Source organism: Myotis lucifugus, unplaced genomic scaffold, assembly GCF_000147115.1.
Source record: "Myotis lucifugus unplaced genomic scaffold, Myoluc2.0 scaffold_115, whole genome shotgun sequence".
Classification (NCBI taxonomy): Eukaryota; Metazoa; Chordata; class Mammalia; order Chiroptera; family Vespertilionidae; genus Myotis; species Myotis lucifugus.
In genome coordinates, this window is record NW_005871163.1 from 3,429,137 (window position 1) to 3,451,089 (window position 21,953).

At 44.4% G+C, this 21,953-nt stretch overlaps 1 protein-coding gene across 17 annotated transcripts in view; it reads right to left on the reverse strand.

Moving 5' to 3' along the window:
* Nucleotides 1-5,407: 5,407 nt before the first annotated feature.
* Nucleotides 5,408-21,953, reverse strand: part of TPM1 (tropomyosin 1) — a 30,065-nt gene continuing 13,519 nt past the window's right edge. For 4 of the 17 annotated variants that reach the window (XM_006093429.3, XM_006093428.3, XM_006093423.3 and 1 more), the window contains 7 exons: nt 20,638-20,771; nt 18,437-18,554; nt 17,103-17,173; nt 16,246-16,321; nt 15,728-15,790; nt 15,353-15,422; nt 5,408-6,794 (listed from right to left, as the gene is read on the reverse strand). In XM_006093429.3, coding sequence (XP_006093491.1) covers nt 6,712-6,794; nt 15,353-15,422; nt 15,728-15,790; nt 16,246-16,321; nt 17,103-17,173; nt 18,437-18,554; nt 20,638-20,771 — 615 coding nt within the window. In that variant the 3' untranslated portion in view covers nt 5,408-6,711. Of the gene's footprint in view, nt 6,795-7,584; nt 8,049-12,193; nt 12,461-13,880; nt 13,964-15,352; nt 15,423-15,727; nt 15,791-16,245; nt 16,322-16,768; nt 16,845-17,102; nt 17,174-18,436; nt 18,555-20,637; nt 20,772-21,953 lie in introns of those variants that run through there. The other 13 variants (XM_006093424.3, XM_006093432.3, XM_006093434.3 and 10 more) reach the window with 9 other exon arrangements.

Sequence of the window (21,953 nt, forward strand, 5' to 3'; positions counted from 1 at the left end):
CCATACACACCCTGGCTGAGGATCAAACCTGCAATCTGGGTATGTGCCCTGACCAGGAATCAAATACACGACTCTTTGGTGTATGGGATGATGCTCCAACCAACTGAGCCACACCAGCCAGGGCAGCACCTGATTTTTTAGAAAGTCAGTTTGGAACAAAAAGGGTAGGTAATTAGTATTATTATTAATTTTTTTGTAAATCCATCAAAATTATACCCATTTTTTTTGTCAGATTGGCAAAAAATATATTTTTTGGTGTGCTGCAGAATTTTAGGAATTAGTTTGTTGTGCCATGAGATAGTTTGAAAATTGCTGGGTTAGAATAATAACAAAATTAGTCAGAGGAGAAAGAGCACAAGACAGAAACAGTAGACATCCCCAGATAGAACTTTTAAGTAGAGGATTAGCGATTGAAGAGATGTGAGCAATATATTCAGGATTTGAGACTAGAAACACTTCATTGAGGCACATTTTCTTTACATTTAGTACATTCCTACTCCTAGGCAAATTATTCTACCTTGTTCCCTTTTAATTTCTTGCGAAACTGCTAAGGCAGACAATCCTGGAGTGTTCTAGAAAGAACCATTTCTGAGAACATAGCAGGAAGACAAATCACGGAATGGCAATCTTCCAGTTGAATAAGCCAACAATTACGCCCTAGCTGGGTTCCCAGATGCAGACATGCTAGCCATCTCTATGGAGCCACCTAAAAACAAAAACGAAAAACCTTCTGCCTGGGTGCTGGCTCACATTTCTAATAGGCTGGTCCCTGGGTTTTTAGCAATAATACTTCACCATTTTGTATCAGCTAATGGTGTTGAATGGGTTCAGGGTCTCCCCAAGATGTGCCACTTTGGCATGTAAATTATTTTGAACTAAAGGTAATCAAGACCTTCTGGCTCATGAAAAACTTTTACCTCTTCCTTAAAGAATGTAAACTCGGGCCTTGTAAATAACTTAAAGAGTTATTTCTAGCGATAACATATTATGACCTATCTATCCACAGGGCAGGGCCAACATCTTATTATTGAACATCTGCTCTTTTGTCTGCAAACAACCTTTCTTCCCTCTGAAGCTGCAAAGTATCTCGTCTTATCCCTATTCAGAAAGTCATATAACCCAGCTGGTGTGACTCAGTGGTTGAGTGTTGACCTATGAACTAAGAGGTCATGGTTAGATTCCTGGTCAGGGCACATGCGGGGTTTCAGACTTGATCCCCAGTTGGGGGCATGCAAGAGGCAGCTGATCAATGATTCTCTCTCATCATTGATGTTTCTCTCTCTCCCTCTCCCTTCCTCTCTGAAATCAATTTTAAAAAGTCCTATATACCTCATTTTAACCTATTTCTGAGCCTCATGTATGTGGGATTCTCATACGAACATATGTAGTTAAGTTTAGCTATTTTCGCTTGTTAATTTGACCATGTAGACCAGCTGAAGGAACCTTGGAGGGTAGAGGCACTTCCTCCCCCGTGTCCTTTGATCACAGCGTGATTCAAGGGGTTACTTGGCACTTTGTTTTATTGTTAAACATGGTTTTCCCAGAGGAAGTGGGCTTAGGATGGGTGGGGGTCAGGGGTGCTGATGTGAGATGTGATCAGTATATCAAAACCTGGCTCATTAGAAGGCCAGGGGGGCTACATTATTCCACTGCATGTACTTGGGAGTTTAATATTTGATTTATGAGTCTAGGCAACAAGAGTTCCACTGGCAAGGCAATATTCCAAACCCTGAGTATCTTCTGAGTTGAAAACAGATCAGAACTCACCACCTCCTCATCCCCATCCCCACACACCATCCACCCAGAGGAGCCAACTCTTCCACGCCTCCGGCCCAGCCAGGCCTGGTGGGCCCCTTGGGAGACAGAATGTAGAATCTCCCTCGGTCACACACACACAAAGGGCTTTTTACCTTTCCCTCATTAGCTTTCCTCTGGATTCGGAAGTGGTCCCGCCAAGTGGTTCCTCGAGAGCGAGTGAGGTCTGAACCGCCTTCACTGACGCCTGCAGCAAGGCCTCGGAGCCGATCCCATGCTCTGCCCCTCACTCCGCAGCATGCCCAGGGCAGTCCATGGATGGGGCAACAGAAACCTATTTTCAAGGGCCAGTGTTTTGCTTCAAAATGAAATGTGAACCTATTATGTTGAGACATTCTTCACCTCCTGTGTACAGGTGGGTCATGACTCCAGAATTATTATTACTTTAGCATTTGTGTCTTGGGCCATCTGTCCTATCAACAAATGTATTTTGAATTCGTGCAATGCAATGAGTGGCCTCTGGGGGAGTGGTACTGGGGATTTTCACGTTTAAGAGGAAAAAAGTTATTTCCAGTTTCCCTAAAGACCCAATGCAGTGTGGGAAGGAGGCTCAGGGCTGAGGAGCAGGAAGGAAGTGGAGGAAGAGTAAGGGGGGAGAGGGACTCTACTCACATCACCTCACCTCGTTTTGTTCTCAGCCTTGCGAAGAAGCGCACAAGCATGTGAAGAGGCAAACCATCTATCTCCTTTAAGGATAAAGAACTTGCTGCTCAAACGGTGAAATTAACCCAGAGCACACAGTGAGAGCTGGAGCAGGATTCAAAGCTGGCCCCTCTGCTTGCCAACCCCCACAAGGGCTGCCTGCCCCACAGGAGAGCTGAGCTCCACGGGGTTGACCCCACCAGCTGAATGACCTTGAGCAAGCCGCTAACCAGCTAACCGTCTCTAGGCCTCGATGAACATAAGCCTTCTTCCCGCCCTGAATCGGCATTTCAGTTAGGGCATCAGCCCTGGCAGGCCCTGATAAGGTCTGCACTCCACGGCCCTGGCAAGCGATGGAAATAAAACTCACAGGCAGCAGAAACCAGTTCCACCCTCCAGGTCAATACCCATTTGTCAAAAATTTGGCAAAAGTTGCATTCGTATTAGTGAAACCTCAGCATAGCTGCATGCACGGTTTGACACACAGAATTTATGACATCTGTTGGAGGAATGTAGCTCTGAAAACCCTCAGTGTCAAAAAGTGTATATAATGGAAGGAACACTTCTTGGACTGCCTGACATTTCTAATTTCTTTCCAAACCCCTGTCTCCAATTCTGAAAATGATGGCTCCCTGAGCACCTCTGTGCTTTCTTTTTTTTTTAATTAGATAATTCAGATTTTTTTTTTGAACATCTGACTGTAGATTGAAAAAAAAATCACATCTACAAATCGTGTTGACAAGTAGAAAAAAAATGGTTAACATACACTCAAATATTTGTTCAAGAAAAAGACCTTGTTTTCTGGAGAAAAAAAGACCAGGCTAAATGTATTAAATCCTGGAGGACACATAGTAGTGAACGAAACCGGCACGTCTAGGATCAATAAGTAGGGGAACTGTTCAACGCATCTCAGACTGTATCCACAAAGCCCTTTTCTTTCATCCTTAATGACAGATTATAGAACGCTCATCACAAATTTCAACATTTTCGGAAGATGCTTATATTCTCCTAAGCCTTTCTCCGTAGAGTTCCAGTGTTTTACTCTCAACAGGGCACCTTCCAGCTGTTCATGCTGAAGTCTGGGCCTGCCTGGTTTCAGCAATGGAATTTAGAGTATGAATCCTGAATTCCTTCTCTGTACTTCACGGTTCTCTAAAGGTGACCACATGGGCTCCCAGCCTCGGCGTTGCCACACTGAAGAGCCCTAATCTCTCTCCCCTGACCTCACAGAGCGGCACGTTCCATTATCTCACTGGGTCAGAACCAAGGTGTGTGTCATGTGGGGACAGGGTGTTCTCCCTTTTCTGTTTATCAGAAAGATCAGGTACTAATTCTTTGAAATGGCATGATGTTCATTAATTGATTTCATCTGATCCCTGGGACCCAGGGAGGAAGTTCAACCACCCACTTGTGGTCACGGTTTCCTCCTCTCCCAACTATACCCGCTGCCTCATCTGTTTCTACGTCTAGTAGGTGCTTTTCTTCTGCTGTAAAATGTCTGAAACAAGGAGAGGAAGAATCCACACAGGGCTTTGCTGTCACTCAGCTCTGGGTTTGGAACCCAACCCCACCACTTGTGAGCTATGGAACTGAGTAGGTTCACTCAGCCGCCCTGAGCCTGTTAGTAAAATGGGGACAGATGTGAAGCTGAAATAACACTTGTCAGGTGCTCACTACAGGTCCTGGCACATGGGATCTGAGAATAGCATTAATAACCATCATCATTTGGCCCTAGCTGGTTGGGTTCAGTGGACAGTACATCAGCCCATGGACTGAAGAATCCCGTGTCTGATTCCACTCTCTCGAACAACAACAAAAACCCATTATCATTTGGGGCAAAGTTAGCATTGCCCCAGCTTCACCAAGGAGGATATTAAATACTGTCCGTGGTGGCCTACCAACATGGCAGGCTGAGGACAGCAGCAGTTAATGGTCATCAAGCAGGTGCCAGGGGCTGTGCTATGTACATTACTACCTGGGCTATCCATTCGAACTCTACAATCATCACCAAAGAGCTAGGTACTAATCTCCCCCTTTCAGAGATGAGGAATCTCAGATTCAGGGACCTGACAGGCTAGACAGCTAGCAAAGAGGAAGCCAGATCTGGCTCCCACAGTGCAAGCGTGCTGGGTTTAGGAGAGGCCTCTGACTAGGGTGGGCAGAGAGGTGTCCGTCTAGTGAGGACTGGCAGGGGGGAGCCTATGGTGGTGAAGAAGTGAGACCCAGAGCGTTTATTCACCTTACACTTTTTTTCTGTGAAGAGGAAATACCTGATCGAAGGGCTTGGAAGAGCAGCTACAGAGACACCATTACCTATGCATCCCAATGCATTTTATTTCTAGTCCACCAGGTTTGCTTTTCATGAGGATGTCCCTCTTCTCCGCGCAGCACAAGTCCGGCCAACTACCAGTGCTTGTAACCTTTTTTTGTTTGTTAGCTTAAAGTCAAACAGTCTATGATATTTTCAGTTTCCAAGTCTGAGGAAATAAAGATGTATTGGAATTTAGAACTCACTGTTAGAAAGCAGAAAATCATAAAGGCTCTTCAAGCAATACTTCTAAGTAGTCACACTGCTGGTAGAGAGCGCAGATTTGGTGCTCAACCCAGTCTGTTGATGGGTGTGTATGCCACTGCTGAAGATTTAGCTAATATTTGAGGGACAATCTCCAAACCAGCAAAATTACCACAAAAGGCCTCTATGTGTATGCAGATTAACACCAACAACACAGAGAAAGGCTTTGGGGAAGAGTCTTTTCAGCTTGCTGGCCACTTGAACAGACCAAAAGAGATGCTGCCTCGAATGTTTTTGGGAGGATAATACATGGAACCCAATTTCCCCCTGACTTTGGTTTATTGTTTTGCTTTAAGAAACCACTCATGAGAGAAGGTAGGTTGATCACATGATCTAAAGTTCACACAGTAAAAACATACAAACGACAGGACCACCAAGTTTAGAAAATGTCCTACAATGTGCATTTTATTCCATATCATTATACAATGTCTTTATGTACAGTAGTCCCCCCTTATCCGCGGTTTCGTGGTCCTTGGTTTCAGTTAACTGAGGTCAACCATGGTTGGAAAATATTAAATGAAAGATTTCAGAAATAAACAATTCATACGTTTTAAATTGCGGGTCGTTCTGAGTAGCGTGTTGAAATCTTGCGCGGTCCCGTTCCGTCCAGCCCAGGACATGCATCATCCCTTGGTCCAGCACCCACACTCTGCGATCCCCGCCCTTTAGGCACTTAGTCGCCATCTTGGTTACAGACTGACCATCTCAGTATCACAGTGCTTGTGTTTAAGTGACCCTTACTTTACTTAATGGCCCCAAAGTGCAAGAGTGGTGATGCTGGCAATTCAGATATGCCAAAGGGAAGCTGTAAAGTGCTCCCCAAGTGAAAAGGAATGTATGGACAGGAAACCACACGTAGCATACAGGGTTCAGTACTATCCACGGTCTCAGGCATCCATTAGGGGTCTTGGAACATAATCCCCGTGGATAAAGGGAGGGGAGCTACTGTAGTTATCACTCTTAAGAAAATGGTTTTTCTTTATCAATTGCATGTAGTGCCTAAATTTCCACTTTAACATGAGGACACAGAAAGAGTGGAAATCCACATTGCCTGCTATCCTACGAATGGAAATGAGCTCCAAGTGTGCCGATAAGAAGGAAATAGAAGTCTTGAAAGAGCAGTGTGGCTTACAAACGCTTGGCTTTAATGAATTCGGACACACAGAATCCATAGTCTCGTCTCATAGTAAAACTCAAGACAAAATAAATTAGTGTTGGACAGAATTCTAAATTGTACAACATTGAACAAAAGACCACAGTGGGACCTTTTGTTTCAAGTAGCACCAATCCACACCTGATTGTTTCCAACAGTAATCTTCCTATTGATTATGTCGTTGGCACTCTGAGTGGGAATCTTTCTGCTCCAGTGAGGATGGCTAGACTGACTAAGCATACCGTGTTGCTAAACTCTCTAGGAAGTGTGGCAACGTCAACCTGGGAAATGGCACATTGAAATCGCCCTCGCTCTGACAGGGGCCTGCCTTTGTGTATGTGTGTGTGTTTCCCCACCCCATGATGCAGCCGTACTTGTGGGTGTTTTTGTGACAGTGGTAAAAGTAAATAAAAATGCATTTAAGGGGTTTCATGGTAAGCATGGTGTTAAAAAAAAAACCAAAAACACAAAATAAGACAAAAAGCAACAAAAACAACATGAACGAATATGGTCGCAGCTAAGGAGGTTTTCACATGTTGTTTAACTCCAGTAAAGTCTGATCCAGCATCTGATGCATACTAAGGTTTTCTTCTTTGGCATGAGCCACTTTCTCTGTGGTGGGATTAGAAAATTAAGTCATGAATAGCTGCGCTTTGGACACAATGGTGGTTTGTACATTTAGGCAGGCAAACATCAATCACAAACACAGGATGAGATGATTAGGACTAGGCATGCTTGTAAGACATTCCTCATTTCCAGACAAGGACCTACGGAGAGGGAGGCCGTCTGTGACCCAGAGGAACTACAGGCACAGAAGGCTCTCACAGAGCGGCCGGGTGACCCCCACCAGCACTCCACCCTGAGAACAACACGCAGGTGAGGCTGGTGAAGGTCCACGGCCGTGCGCTGTGGGAACAGGGAGAGGTGCTGGCAGCACGAAGTTAATGACAGCAGACACGTCTGAGTTACAGGCAGTTAATGGTCTGGGAGTTGTGCTGTAACACAATCTCACAGAAAACAGATGACATAAATTAGGTTTTCTGACAACTTTTGAAATGATTTATTTTGGTTGCTCATTAAAAAAAGTTATCCACATGTTTCATGCACACTTCAGTAGGACATTCTCTTACTATTCTTACAGTGTTCTATTTATTATCACATGACATTCTCACTAGATTCCAGCAACACCGTTAGACTGAATAAAAGCATACCTTTCAGACAATCGGGGACTTCTGACATGAGCTCCTGTTTTCAAAAGCTATTTTGCCCAAGCATAGGTACATTTAATAATATTTCAAACACTATACCAGATATTAGAAGTTAGGAATATGAGTATATAATAGGAATGTACATATTATATATATTACATCCCACATATAATATATATATGTATATAGTTATACACATGCACACCCCTCTGCTTTGGTTTTCTAACTTAAAGTAGGACTCAGTTCTCTGCAGGAAATAGAAAACATTTTTTTTGAGGTCTTCATTATGTATCAATTCAAACAAGAGGGCCTTCTGTTGCAAAGAGGAGTGCTAAATTGATTGTTATAAATATTTATTCATATACACAATGATTGTATTTTACCATAAAAACTATTTCAGGATTAAAGAGAACTGAAATATTCCAGATATAAGAGGAAAATCCAGGCAAGACCAGCTTTTGAGCTGAATCCTTCCATGTTCATTTCTACAGAAGCAACTCCTACAGTTGAAGGTATAACAGTCTTAGATTCCTGACCATGGGCTCCATTCCTAGAATTCAGCCCAAGCTCTTTCCCACTTAAGTTTAATCCTCATTCAGGGCCAGCTTTAGTTGGTTAGTTAGGCGACGGTTTTGCTCAAGTTGTTGATAGAGTTCATCTGTACAGGTCAGCAAGCAGGTTAGCAGAAGAGAAGAGGCAGAAGAAGAGAGGTTAGCTAGACTTGAAGAGAGGGAGTTAACAGACAGAACAGAGATGCCTCCGGCACTGGTTACTTGCTGGACAGGTTACCCTTACCCCATGGTCATCTGTCCTGTGCCCAGGAAGGTGGATGGTAAAGGCCTGGCAGACTTAGAGCCAGGATTTCTCTCTTGGTGGGAGGGGTGGGGAAGGAAAGGGAGCAACAGGGTAGGAAGAAGAGAGAATGGAGTTTCTTCTCCCACCTCGCTACCACCACTACATGAACTGAGCCAAATCCAGTTTCTGGCAACAGCCTGAGGAACCCAGGCAGGGCTGGAGGCGAGTCCAGCACGGCATCCACTCCTTGCTGCGCTTAGTGGAGATCTATGGCGAAACCTCCACCTGCCCATATCCGCTCACCTCTTACCCTTTTCATCCCCACTCCGAGGGCTGACTTTTCTTTCAGGCAGTCCCAAGAGGGGCTACCATTGCTGCATTAACACTTTTTGAAATGCAGAACTAAGCTCCCTGTCCTCCAATCCCCATGATACAGGGCGCACATTCTGAACTCTTGCCCAGTTCTGATACGGGGTGTGTGCCAACCTACTCAAATAGCCAAATATTGGAACTTATCTCCACTCAAAACTGACTTAAAATTTATCTTTACTTTTTGAAGATGGTATTTATGTTTGGAGCTAGATGGATGTGTATAAAGTGAACAAAATCTCAAACATCTACTCGGAGATCAGCATAATATAAATTTTACAGAATCTGCTCCACATCGCAAGGAAGCCAAGCACAGGAGTTAGTCTACATATGAGGATCCAGGGGACACCCAGACAATGACAAAAACCTGGAGGACACATGATTGTTTTGAATGATGGTGACAATCTGAACCCAGAAATTCTACTTAATGATCTCGAAAAGCTGGCATTCCTGTCCCTGCGGAAAGTAGAAATGTCCAGTCTCTAGCCCTATGTCTGTGGGAAATTGATCAATTCTTATTTTAACTTTCTCTTATAAATAGTAGGAGATGCTTTCCAGCTGGAAGTATATCTTGCCTTGTCCTCTTTGCTCACCCAAATTTTCTGAACATTCAAAACCCTGGCCAAATGTCACCTCCTCCAGGTAGCTCCCAGTCAGAATTGTTCTCTTCCTCTCTGACTCTGACTACAGTCAAACCTCGGTTCTTGAACGTCTCCCATCGCCAACAATTCGGTTCTCCACCCAGTTGTTGTGAACCAAACTTTGATTTTTGACCCGACAACCCTTTCAGGCTGACACCTCATCATGACAGAAAGCATCTCTCAGGCAACAAAGGGGAGAATGCTTTTGTTGCTGTCCAAATAGGATCAGCACAATTTTAAAACATAAAGAGGCCATCAAGAGTGCTAATGTTGCTAAGGTTGTGAAAGAAACAACGATGCCAGGCAATGGAAGAGGTAGAAACTGTTGTTGATTTGGATAAAGGAAAAGCAGCTAGCAGGTGACAGCCTATCAGAGGCAGTAATATGTGAAAAATCGAAGATGCCTCATGCTGATTTCCTGAAAGTGACTCCTTTGAGGCTGGTAGGGGATGAGTCGGTAAATTTAAGAAAAGAAGTGTTTGCAGATTAAACAGTACAGTAGACATGTACTATATATTAGAAAGATTAAAAGAGGTAATCACTTGGGGGTTTGGAAAGGATTAATTCCATTTACGTTATTTCTAATGGAAAAAAAGTGATTTGGTTTTTTAACAAATTGCTTCTCCAACAGCCTTCCGGAACGAGTTTAAGTTCGAGAACCGAGGTTCCACTGTACATACCATCTATTAGTTCAGACTCACTTCGCTCATCTATCTTCCCACAAGATGGCAAAGAACCTTTCTGGTTCATCTCTTTACCACATCCCAACGACCTTCCTTCCACAGTGTCTTGTATATGGCATAGGTTTCGGGGTTTCAAAATCTAACCACATTAGTACATCACACTCTCAGATGGGGAACTATTGCCAAGGGCAGGCAGGATGTCTGTCTGTGAGCCAGTGCTCAGCCAAGCTGGATGGAAGGGCTTTGCAGAAACCCTAGAGAATCCAGAGGATCAATGTGAATTCAGCTTCCGTGACAGCTGTCCCTACCACCTCCCCCTTGGGACCTGCCCCTTTCAGCTGCCCTGGAGCTGGTATGCCCCGGTGGCCTGAGGGCAGGGACCAGAACCAGTTATATATTTGGACGTGTTTCCCCCTCCTCCACTACCTCCCAGATGTCTGGGGCCTCTGGTGCCCAGACTCAGCCATGCCTTTGGTTTGGTCCAAATGAGGCTCCTGTCGCAGCTGGAGTTAGGGCCTGGCACTCTGAACTGGAAGCCTGGGCTCTGACAATTTCTTGGTAAAATCAACTTGCTATTTCCTCTCTCGTGTACCCATACCTTCTTGGGCTATTCCAGATTTGCTTTCCCAATTTATCAGTTTCCCATTTCCCCACGTAGAATCTACTTATAGAAGTGTGGAAGTCTCTGGGAGGGTTTTGAAACCACAGACGTGCCTCCACAATGCGCTGAGCACACGCTCAGCAGAACCTGCAGACTGGTCGTTTTGCCTATTGCGGGAAGCAGGGTTACTCACAGAGGAGCCCACTTCTATTACTCTGAACTTAAAAAGAACAGGGCAGGAATCATAGTCAAAAGCAGGCCCATGGAGCCTTAGGAAAAGAAAAACATGAAGTTACAGAAGTCTTTACACTCTCAAGAGAGAGACATTGTCCGGAATCTAATTTTTAAAGTCTACTATACCATTACTAAAACACTTTATGGCCCTCATAGGGTATTTATTACCTGCTCTGAAGTCTTTGTAGAGTAACTGATATTATTTCCAGCTTGTTCAAATTTATTTGAGTAAAAATTGAGTATACCAAATATATAAAATAGTGGTACATCCAATCTCTTAGGCTAACAAAAAACTACACACAAACAGATGAAGGTCACCCATATTTAAAACACAGGAGAAATACAGCTAGACTATTGAGGGAGAAATGTTGGAAATTAGAAAACAAAAGTCCACATCATTATGGAGTTGTAATTTTTAAAAAAAAATCACTTAATTGCTGTTTCTGAAGTAAATAGTGAAGCTCAAATAAAAAGTAATTGTGTTCTGAACAATTCCCACTAACTACTTTTTTTGGGGGGTGGGGTGGGGAGGAGGTGGGAGGTGGAAGAAACATTAATGACTACACTTTAAAAGTGTCCACAAATTAAAAAAAAGACCCAAACCAGTTATTATTGCAGATTATGTATGTACCTCTTCTAAAGAATACAGATGTGCTTAAGAGCACAAAAATAAATCTCAACTGGAACATAATCAGATTTAGAAAATTTGAGAAGTCATTTCATGATCAAAATGAAGGTTTAAAAAGCTTTAACTGTTCTTTGTGCTGTAAAAGGAGGATCAACGATAACCTCAACTTACATAGTTTGATCCAAGTTCTTTTTCATCATTCCCAACACGTAAATTCCTAGCACTGTGGGATGGCTGTGGAGCCTTCGTCAGGAGCCCTTCATTGGTCAGGCATGTCCTCCGAAGCAGGGCCATCCAATATCAGCAGAGGACTCACCACATCCCCAACTAAACCTCTGGCAGAGGAAGATGCTGCTCAAGGTGCATCTTCCGACTCCAACAAGGAGTGTCCTGTGCAAAGGTTCTAATCTGGGCCACATGCCAGAGCCATCATAATCCCTAAAAAAACACAAATGCCCAGGGTCTCACTCTAACCTTTGGAAATCAAAACTCTGAGAGGGACCCAGGCATGAGATTGATTGACTGATTATTTCCTCACCTGAGGGCATGCTTAGAGAGAGGAAGGGAGAGAGAAATATTGATGTGAAAGAGAAACATTGGTTGCCTTCCGTACATGCCCCAACCAGGGACTGAACCCAAAACCCAGGCATGTGCCCTGACAGGGAATTGAACTGGCAACCTTTCGTGCCCGAGACAACGCTCAATCAACTGAGCCACTCCAGCTGGGCATTAGCATTTTTTAAAAAAGTTCCACAAGGAACTACTGTCTCAGAAACTCTTGATGCTAATATATAATGTTCAGAATGGGAAATAAAAAAAAAGCAGCAGCCAAAAAATGAACCCTCACATGCGTGAAGCAGATTTGCAGTTTTATTCAGTGTTGAAACTAAAACGTGAAGTAAAAAGAATAGCAAACAGAAATAGCTTACACAGTGTTTATTTTACACTGAACTGAAGAGCTTCTGTACAATAGGAAGCGCAGGGTGTGCCCGGCCCGAAGGCAGGATGCTAAGAGAGAGAACAGGGTCAGCTGGAGGAGAGACCAACTGCGGAGCGCAGAGAGGTGGGACACCCAGCTTGATGAAGGGGTCTTGGGAGAAGTGAAGCAAAGAGACTTATCTGCATGAAGAGAAAAGGTGAGAGAAAAAGAAAAAAGTGGCACAATGGAAAAAAGGAAACCCGGACCAACATGAGAGGAGCGCTGGGAGCACAGGTGAGAAGCAGACATGCAAACCCGCTGCCAGCTGTACCCGAGGGAGGCCGGTCCTCGCCCCCTGGCTCTGGACCGGAGGCATCACGGGGCCCCTCTGGGTCAGGGTCCATTTTAACAAGACCCATGAACAGAATTTTAAAACAAATTTTGAACTGAACCCATCGTTCAGAATATTTAATCATACTTGATGCTTCAAATTTCCCACACAGGATCACCACACGTATGGTCTTATGGAAAAGGCCCTGGAGACAGATCATCTGACCCACGCTCTCTTTTTCAAATGAAGGAAGAGAGGGTGACATGCTCTCTAGTTTCCATGGTGACCGTCATGTATGTCTCCAAGGGTAACGTGGAGACTCTATAAGCTGTGAGGCAGCAGGCCCATGCCACACTTCCGTTTTTCTGCATGGGTTAATAAGGAAGGACAGGTGGGCCAGGAAAATGAAATTTCCTGCTTATCCGGAATTCAGGGCCAGCTTATTACAACGAAGAGAACCCTCTGTGAAGCACTCCAGGTTAGAATGTAGAGGCAGAGTAAGCTAACGTTTAGGTTTGGTTAGTAGTGTGTAAATTGGTCATGTCTGCTCAAGGTTCTCATGAGAACAAGACTATTGACTCCAGCACTCACTACCTCACAGTATAAAAGCGGGCCATTAACTCCCAAATGCACATTGTGCTGTTTATGCCCCATTTCTTTGACACAAGTTGTGGTATTTATTGGGAGTATTTCATTCCTTTTATGTAAACAGAAATGAAAGGCGTGGTTTCTCAGCAGAGGGTTCATTTCTCTACAACTCTTAACCGTGAGAAAGAGAAGATATTTTACAGCTGTACTGGATCGATTTCCTTTCCCTCAGAGCCTCTGTCATCTGACACTTTAGGGTTCTTAAATTCATATTTCTTTTTTTGAAAATGGCATTTTATTTAATTGGATCTCAGAAAACCATTTTTTGATAGTGCTTTGGGAAGTTCCTGTACAACTGCATGGCTTTCTCATTTTACTTGAGCCTAGTTTAATTTCCTGAAAGGATAGTACTCAAGACATTCACATTCCAGTTCACTGCTTTGTGGGAAGAACCCAGCCTAGAGATTGAGAAATGAATGGATTCTGAAGGGAAAATGACTTGCACAGACAGACTTAATCTACTTGGCCTTTGTATTAGTAGAATGTAAAAAAACAACCACCAATGATTATGCCTAGGTTATGCAGAAAGAGTAAGCAGGAAGGAGTGAAGATGGAGATTCTGGAGGCCCAGAAGGGAGCAGTGGTGCGGTTATCGTATTAGCATGAGCGCACGGATGTGAGCAGGCAGGGTGGATGCGCATTTACATGGAAGTCATATCGTTGAGAGCGTGGTCCAGCTCCTCGCTGATGGCTTTGTACTTCAGTTTCTGAGCGTACAGCTCGTCTATGACCAGGAAGTGGAAGGCAGAGGTGCAAGGACATGGAGAGTGATCAAGAGATGGAAGGTGAGTGAGGGTGGCACGGGCGCCATCCCAACACAGCAGCAAGAAAAGGGCAATGCATGAAGGAAGTGGTGCCGCAGCAGGTGGCCAATGCAGGAGGCGTGCGTTTTGTTTTTAAATGAATTGAAACAAAAACAAAAAGAACAAAACCCATTAGAAAATAAAACAAGAATGACGCAATATGAAAATCATAACAAATATGGTAGGTATATCAGTAAACCACGTTTAGCTCTAAATAAAACCACAGAAGGATGTCTCCTGGGTGAGTAATGGAAGGTCTTTCTTTTCTAGAGTTATATTTTAATTACAGTGCAGCAGGCAGCCAACTGCAACTATAAACAGAGGAAAAAATATACAAGGGCAGTGTTTTGGAACAACAGTTTGTGACCCTAGTCTGTTGTCCTTATCTGGCTCCACCTGCAAACCACGGCCTTGCTGACCAGACTAGACCACTGGGATATGGATTTCTTAGTGCATGTGAACCACTCGTGGTCTTCTCACTCAAGCCGCCCTGCTCGTGGTCCAGAAGGCCTGACAAGCAAGGGGAGCCACACTTTTTACGGTGGCGCTGTGCCAAGTCTGCACTGTAGTTTTTGTAGTGACGGCTGCATATTTTGCCGCCCTGGGGTGGACTGCAACTTTTTGTCATTCTCTCCTCTCTACTAGCGTGGTTATCACCTACACTGACCTCCAGTACCTTTTTTAGCCTTGATTTTTTTCATTCTTTTTCATTGCTGACCCTTCACAAGCCTCTGAGCTCAACATTTAGGATTTCTGTGACACAGAGTGGGTTCTACAATAAAACCTAAATATCTTAGGGGAGAAATGCTAAAGTATAATCTCAAAATACGACGTCCTATTATCCCCGACTCCTTTCAGTACCAAGATAACTAATGACAAAAAACCCAAACCCTTACACTGAATTCATACTTGGAAGAAGATAGGCTGTGTCCAAGAACAAATCCATACCATCTGACACTTAGGAGGTATCACTATCGACAGAAAATATACTGGAGTCACTCTCACCTACAACCACCTGACCCACAGTGAAAAATAACCGTGCCCCACCGAGGAGTGTGAGGTAAAACTGGACGGCACCTGCCGTTACCAAACAGATGTGCCCTGTCTGGTGGCTCAGTCACCTGGTGAGCAGGCCACTCGGGTCCGAGAGTTTAAGTGCCACAGAATGAAACCCCAAGGACAGACAGGAGGAATGTGCAAGAGCAAAGGTGAATATATGTCAAGGTGAATGCACTTGGACTAGAAAATCGTTTTGCCAGGTCAATCCTCAACCGTAAGAGTTCAAGTGAAAACAAAACTTAAGACCTTACCTTCTAAGTCATCAATGCTTTTCTCCAATTTAGTTACTGACCTCTCCGCAAACTCAGCCCGAGTCTCAGCCTGTAATGATTCAATTTGTTTCGGTCAAAATTGGGATGTTTTAGGTTTCCAGGAGTGATGAATACAGGGAAAAACGAGAAAATGGAAATCCAGCGCAGCACCCATAAACTGGGCCAGAAACCACTCGTCAGCCAGTCACCACAGTGAGGGGTGGCAACTAGCACAGCACGGGAACCCCGAGACCACCTCTGGTTATTCCTGACGTGGAGCAGCACAACTTCAAAATGAAAAGGCCCTGACCTGCTCCATGAAAATGAGCTCACTTAAAATTCAGGTGGCTTTGCCCCAAACAGTCATAACATTACCTCCTTCAGCTTGTCAGAAAGGACCTTGATCTCCTCCTCATATTTGTCTTCCTTCTGAGAGTACTGTAATTAGAAAGAACGTTCCAGATGTCAGGCCACGGCTCACTCTATACTCCTCTCTTCTAATACAAAGAAAGCGCCAGCCCAGCAAACAGATGTTGAGGATCTCTCAGGCGGTAATGGAGCCTCCCAGATCAAATGGCACACTACAATACAGTCTCTGTTCTCCTGCCTATTGTTTTACATGGGATAAGAACAAGATAACATCCATTTGGCACTGGGTTTAAATTAAATTGTTACAGATGACTCACATACTCAATATAAAATATATTCTCTCTTAAAAAAAGAGAATCTGCTATTCGATAACCATCAGGAAATCACCTCAAAATGATGCCATTTACGAAAAATGCCTAAAGGACTACTATTATTATCGGCAGGGCCTCCGAAGAGAAAAAGTGGGTGTCTTTCGAGCAGCTGTGAAAAGGTGCCTTTTCCCCCACACCATGCTCCTGGCCTACCTTCTCAGCCTGAGCCTCCAGTGACTTCAAGTTGTTCGTCACAGTTTTCAACTCTTCTTCAAGCTCGGCACATTTGCTAATGTTTTCGACCAGAGGCAGAAAGGGTGGGAGACAAGCCAAAGGAAGGAGGAGAGAAAAAGGAGAAGGATGGGAAAAAATGAAAACCGAGTCCTAGAGAACAAAGGGCTGCCTTAAAGTAGCCAAATCATCAGGTAGTAAAACACTCAATTTCGTCAGGGACACTGCCCCCCAACCTTGCAAAAGCAGAAAGGCAGGGTGACAAAATCCAACAACTTAGAAGTGTGATAATTTGGCTTCTTTTTCTGGCTGCACCGAAGAGCATTTATGAAGGAAAAACAAAGGAAGTACAAAGAACCCAAAGACAGCACTTAAAGCGAGATATAAGATAGCAGAGGGTGTAGTGAAGGTGCAGCTGTTATACCCAACGAACCAGTAGGTATTGGAAGCTGAAAGATGTCTGGGTTGGAGTTAAACCTAAAAACCACACATGAGCCATCAGTACCTTATCCTCTGCAGCCATTAATGCTTTCAAGGTCTGATCCATTATTCTTAATTGTTCTTCCAGCTGTCGAACTTGGCTGTTAGTGGACACAGGAAATGCACAAGGCCATTCTCAAAATCAGTGTGCAGGTAAGGCATGCAGTGATACACGCATTCATACACAGACACCCCACACAAGTCCTCCGTGTTCTAGACTCGTGGCTCATCCATGTCAAATGGGCACGTAAGGAGCCCGGAGCTGAGACAGGTAAATGTGCAGCTGCCAGAAGGTCATGCTGTTTAGTCACTGCTCTGCAGCACCCCACACACAGCGTCCTGGCGCTGGGCCCGCTTACCCTTCTGAGAGCTCAGCCCGCTCCTCTGCACGTTCCAGGTCACTCTCAATGATGACCAGCTTACGGGCCACCTGCGGCGGGACAAACACAAGGCATACACACATCGTGGGCTTGCAAGCTGTGAGTCAGGGGTTGTGGGGTGGGGAATGGATCCATCAGCCCCTAGAAGACCTGTCTACAAATCAGATGATCCCCTTTCCTGTGGACTGGAGAGAACCTGCTCTCTACCAGGAGAGCCAATGGGAGGAGACCAGAATGGTTTGTTATGAACAGGCAGTCTCATTTTAAGTCTGACCCAGATCAAGTCTGTATAATTACACAGTAGCCAAACCAAAGTGTGGAAGAAGGGAGAAATATGAAATTCATAATCTCAAAAATAGCAGTATGATGAGAAATGATGCATTTTTGTGCCAAAGAGGTAGGGGCTGCCAAGAAAATACTGAAAATAATCCTGAGGACTGCATCCATTTAGAGCTCTGTACCTTCATCTCCTTTTTGTGGAGGCGGTTAAAAATGCCAACAGAATAGCAAGGGAAGCTAACATGACTTGAGCCGGGGAGATGACTAATGAAGTGAAATCTGTACTCAGTGAAAGAAAGAACCTGAGAGAAGGAATCCTCTGAATCATTTCAAAATTAACGGGCATAATGTAATCTGGAAATAATCATAACAATAATAAAAAGGAGAGTCAAAGCTATGTCAAGACAGCCACGGTGCATGAAGGGCAAAACTAAAACCCTAATAGTTATGTTGCTGTTATCACAGGAAGTGGTGTTCATGGGGACATGACCAGAGGCTGACTTAACTGTGAACCTGTGCTGATAACGGAATTATGCCGTCTTGAGGAGAGAGGAGGACAGATTGAAAACGTCCTCCGTGATCAATAACCCAATGAGTACACGGTCCACATCTCTAGGCTGCCTGGACGGGACCATGCAGGGCAAGCACTCCAAGAACTGTGTGCATGGTGACAGCAGGAGAGGCTCCTGCCACAGACACAGGAGGCAACGCTCCCTCCTCCTGGCCAAGACTTTTTGTCCTGGTCTTTAGGGGGCAGGGGAGGGGCAGAGGGAGAAGCTTTGGTCTTCCTCAGTGTTACTGATCGGCTTCATGATGGAGCCTAGATCCCCCAGCAGGATCCAATAAGAACCGTGTTCTGCAGACAAAGGAACTCTGCTTCTCAAAACTACCATTTCTGCCAAGGGAGTTGAATTGATAGTTTCACTGAAGAATGCAAGGGTGTATGCCCTGCTCCTGTCCCCCACCCCTGGGCCACTGCGAGGGGGGGTATGGGGGGAGGGGAGTCCGAGAGGCTTTGGGCCCCAGGATCTGACCTCTTCATACTTGCGGTCGGCATCTTCAGCAATGTGCTTGGCCTCTTTCAGCTGGATCTCCTGAATTTCCATTTTCTCCTCATCCTTTTGGGCTCGACTTTCAATGACTTTCATGCCTCTGAAAAGGAAGACAAGCAACAAGACCCCAGTTTTAGAGTTGACCTCCACAAACCTACACCCTGCACTACAGTGGTTTGGGAGGCTTAGTGTGACTAGCAGACCAAAATAGAGCACACAGCTACTTTTCTTTTCCAAGCCATGAAGCAAGAGTTTCCAATGCTGAGGCAGAAAGATATATCCTTCCGTTTATTGCGAGTGAAACCTCACGCTCCTGGTCCTGGTGAAACTGTCCAGAAATCTAATGTGAAATGAAAGGCTCCGTGTCAGGATCCCGTCTGAAACGGGGAGGCAGGGCCACAGGAGAGACCAACATGCTTTACTTGTTACAGAAATAATGCGATTTCTTCCCTTTCCTCGTGGGAAGCTTCGGCTGGAAAATGGACCAAAGTTAGAACAAAAGCATATTTATCTTCATACACTTCCTCCTACACAGAAGGTAGTTGTTCTTACCTCGAGCCACAAATGTAAATATCAGATTGAATCATATGAAACTGCTGATATGTGACGATGTCAAACCTGTATAAACAGCAGGTTCATATGGGTCAACCTAACACTTGAGATAAGAAACGATGAGTATTGCTTTTAATGGAACTCTTTTATAACAGAGGTGTCGACAGACAGGACTGACACCATCTTCTAAGCTGATATGTATGTTTGGACCCTATGGCACGGTGTTAAGTTTTGGAAAATGTGAACTGACTTACAATATGTTACAGATTTATAGAATAATAATTCATGTTAAAATGGGATTCACTGACCAAAATCTAAGTAGACAGTAAGATAAAGAAGCCACTGTTTTTTGATGAAGCCCTACAATATGTTTCAGGAGACTCGAGTTCTACTCTTGGCTCAGCCATAAGTTGGCTGTGGGACGCTGGGCAGGCCGACCAGTCTCTGAGCCCTAGTTTTCTCATCTGTAAAATCAGGGGACTGGAGTAAAGATCTTGACATTCCTTTTTACTCCGAAGTCTAACATGGCCAGATTCAGATCATCGCCTTTTAGGTTCATCAGCAAGTGTATTTCAGGAAGAAGTCAGCCACAAAACCACTGGTACGTGTAGTGTACACTGTTCAAGATGGTGAGTCATCTTAAAGAATTCCAAAACTCTTGGTTAAAGAAGAAACAATAAGCAGCAGTGAATTATGAGCTGAAAACTTCAGCTAAAAAGCTTCTTTAATCCTACAGTCTGAAATCACTCTTTATCCATGTGGCAGGGAGCAGAAAGTCACTTCCAAGAAGAAGAAATGGACAAAATGATTGACTGCGTTCCCCTGCCCAGGTCCCAGCCCAGATCTGCAGTGTTCGGAGCCACCGCACTGCTGTGTCACCCCTTAAGCAGCAGAGCTCTCTCTGGTCTCAGGGTGTCTTTCTAGGAGTGTTCCTATGCAATATGAACACATTAACTTCAACAGCTGAGAAAGTGCCTTCTAAAACACACGACGTTGTGCTGGTCTACATGGCCACGGTCTTCCTTTACTACCACAAAGCTGGATCTTGGAGCAGTAAGGCAGTGGGAGCAAGCAGGCTCAGAAGAAACAAGTACCTGATTGCATTTACATGTGCGAGTGTCTTATTAGCATTGCTAAGCAATTTGCTTTTGCAGAACATATTTCTGTTTTATCTGTGTTTTCTCTTCCACCTGTTTGTTGGACTATCCGACAACCGACAGCCCATTTTTACTTAAGCCTAAAACAGTTATCTTTTTAAAATGCCTCATTGCTCCAGGGCCAGCAGGAATGAAAGAACCATATGCATCCCTAGAATTTCTTGTTTACACGTCATCTCCCTTGTTGGATGGTGAGCTCTATGAGGACAGGAAGGTCTTTTTCTTCTTTGTAACCCTGGAGTTGAAAGCCCCTCTGTGCTTTATCTAAAAGCACCCATGTTAAATAAACAAAACCAATAAATTCACCACTAACGTTAAATGAACAAAACCAATAAAGTTATACCTGGGATCAAAAGAGGAAATGATCCCACCCAGAGACTGCAAAATTCTTAAGCCCCAAGATCAGAGAAGCTCTCCTGGTCCACCTGGAGGAAAGGCTGATGCTAAAAACCGGGCTGGGTGAGACGTCCTCACCTCTCACTCTCATCTGCTGCCTTCTCAGCCTCCTCCAGTTTCTGCAAAGCTGTTGCCAGACGCTCTTGGGCTCGATCCAACTCTTCCTCAACCAGCTGGATGCGTCTGTTCAGAGAAGCTACATCGGCTTCGGCCTAGGCAGAGAGAGTGAAAGGCGTTCAGAGTTGGGGGAAGTGAGGGTAGTGCCTTCAGGAAGTGGCTGAGACTGAAATACTGATTTCAGATAGGAAGCCAGGGCCTTGTGGGGAGCTACCCCTAAGTGCATTGCAAGTGCTGGTCACCCTGGGAGTTCCTGGACATGTTCGTACATTGTTTTACACATGGAATGTCCACATTTGTGTATACACACATCCGTACACACCATTCTCACTGGGAAGACGGGGCATTAGCAAATGCTTTCTCACTTGGCTCCTTTCTTCCATAGATTTCCACACACTGGCTTTCCCTGACTGTTAAAGGCACTAAAATATTTCAAAATTCAGTGGCTCTAAAACATATACCATACAGACACCACTAAATCCAGTACCCCCCTCCCAGCCCCTTTTCAGAAATCCCTTCAGAGTTAACTAGCCACACTGGAATGGGACCAAGACAAATTTCCCAAGTGTTTCCAGCCTAAGCCTACTGGAATCCTCCCTCCCTCCCTTCCTTAAAATTTAAATTCTTTATTGTTTAAAGTATTACATGTCTCTCCCCCGCCCCCTAACCTCTCACCAGCCGTTCCCACCCTCCTGGAATTTCTTATGAGTCAAGGCTGCTACAAGAAAAATTTCAAATTCCTTAGGTCAAAAGCAGTACAGATACTGTTTTATTTGTATCTATCCCTGAAATAAGATGTTTCTTTCTAGGGAATTCAATGATCACCTACTGGTGAAAGCATTGTTACTACAAGCCGCAGAACACTTGGAAGACTGATGGTCCATTACATACACTTGTATTGGTAGCTGTTTAAATACTATGCATGCAAACAGCCCTGGCCAATATTTCTCAGTGGTTAGAACATTTGGCCTGCACTCCGAAGGGTCGTGAGTTTGATTCCCAGTCCAGGGCACGTACCTGGGTTGCAGGTTTGATCCCTGGCCCCAGTAGGGGCTTGTGCTGGGGGCAACCAATCAGTGTGTCTCTCTCACATCAATATTACTCCCTCCCTCCCACTCTCTCTAAAAAAATCAATGGGAAAAATATCCTTGGGTGAGAATTAACACACACAAAATAAATAAATATGCAAGTGAGATATGGAATTTATTAATCTGGTACTATTTCTTCATTCTCATCCATTTTGAATGTCTGCTTATCATGGGGTGATGGGGTTTTCA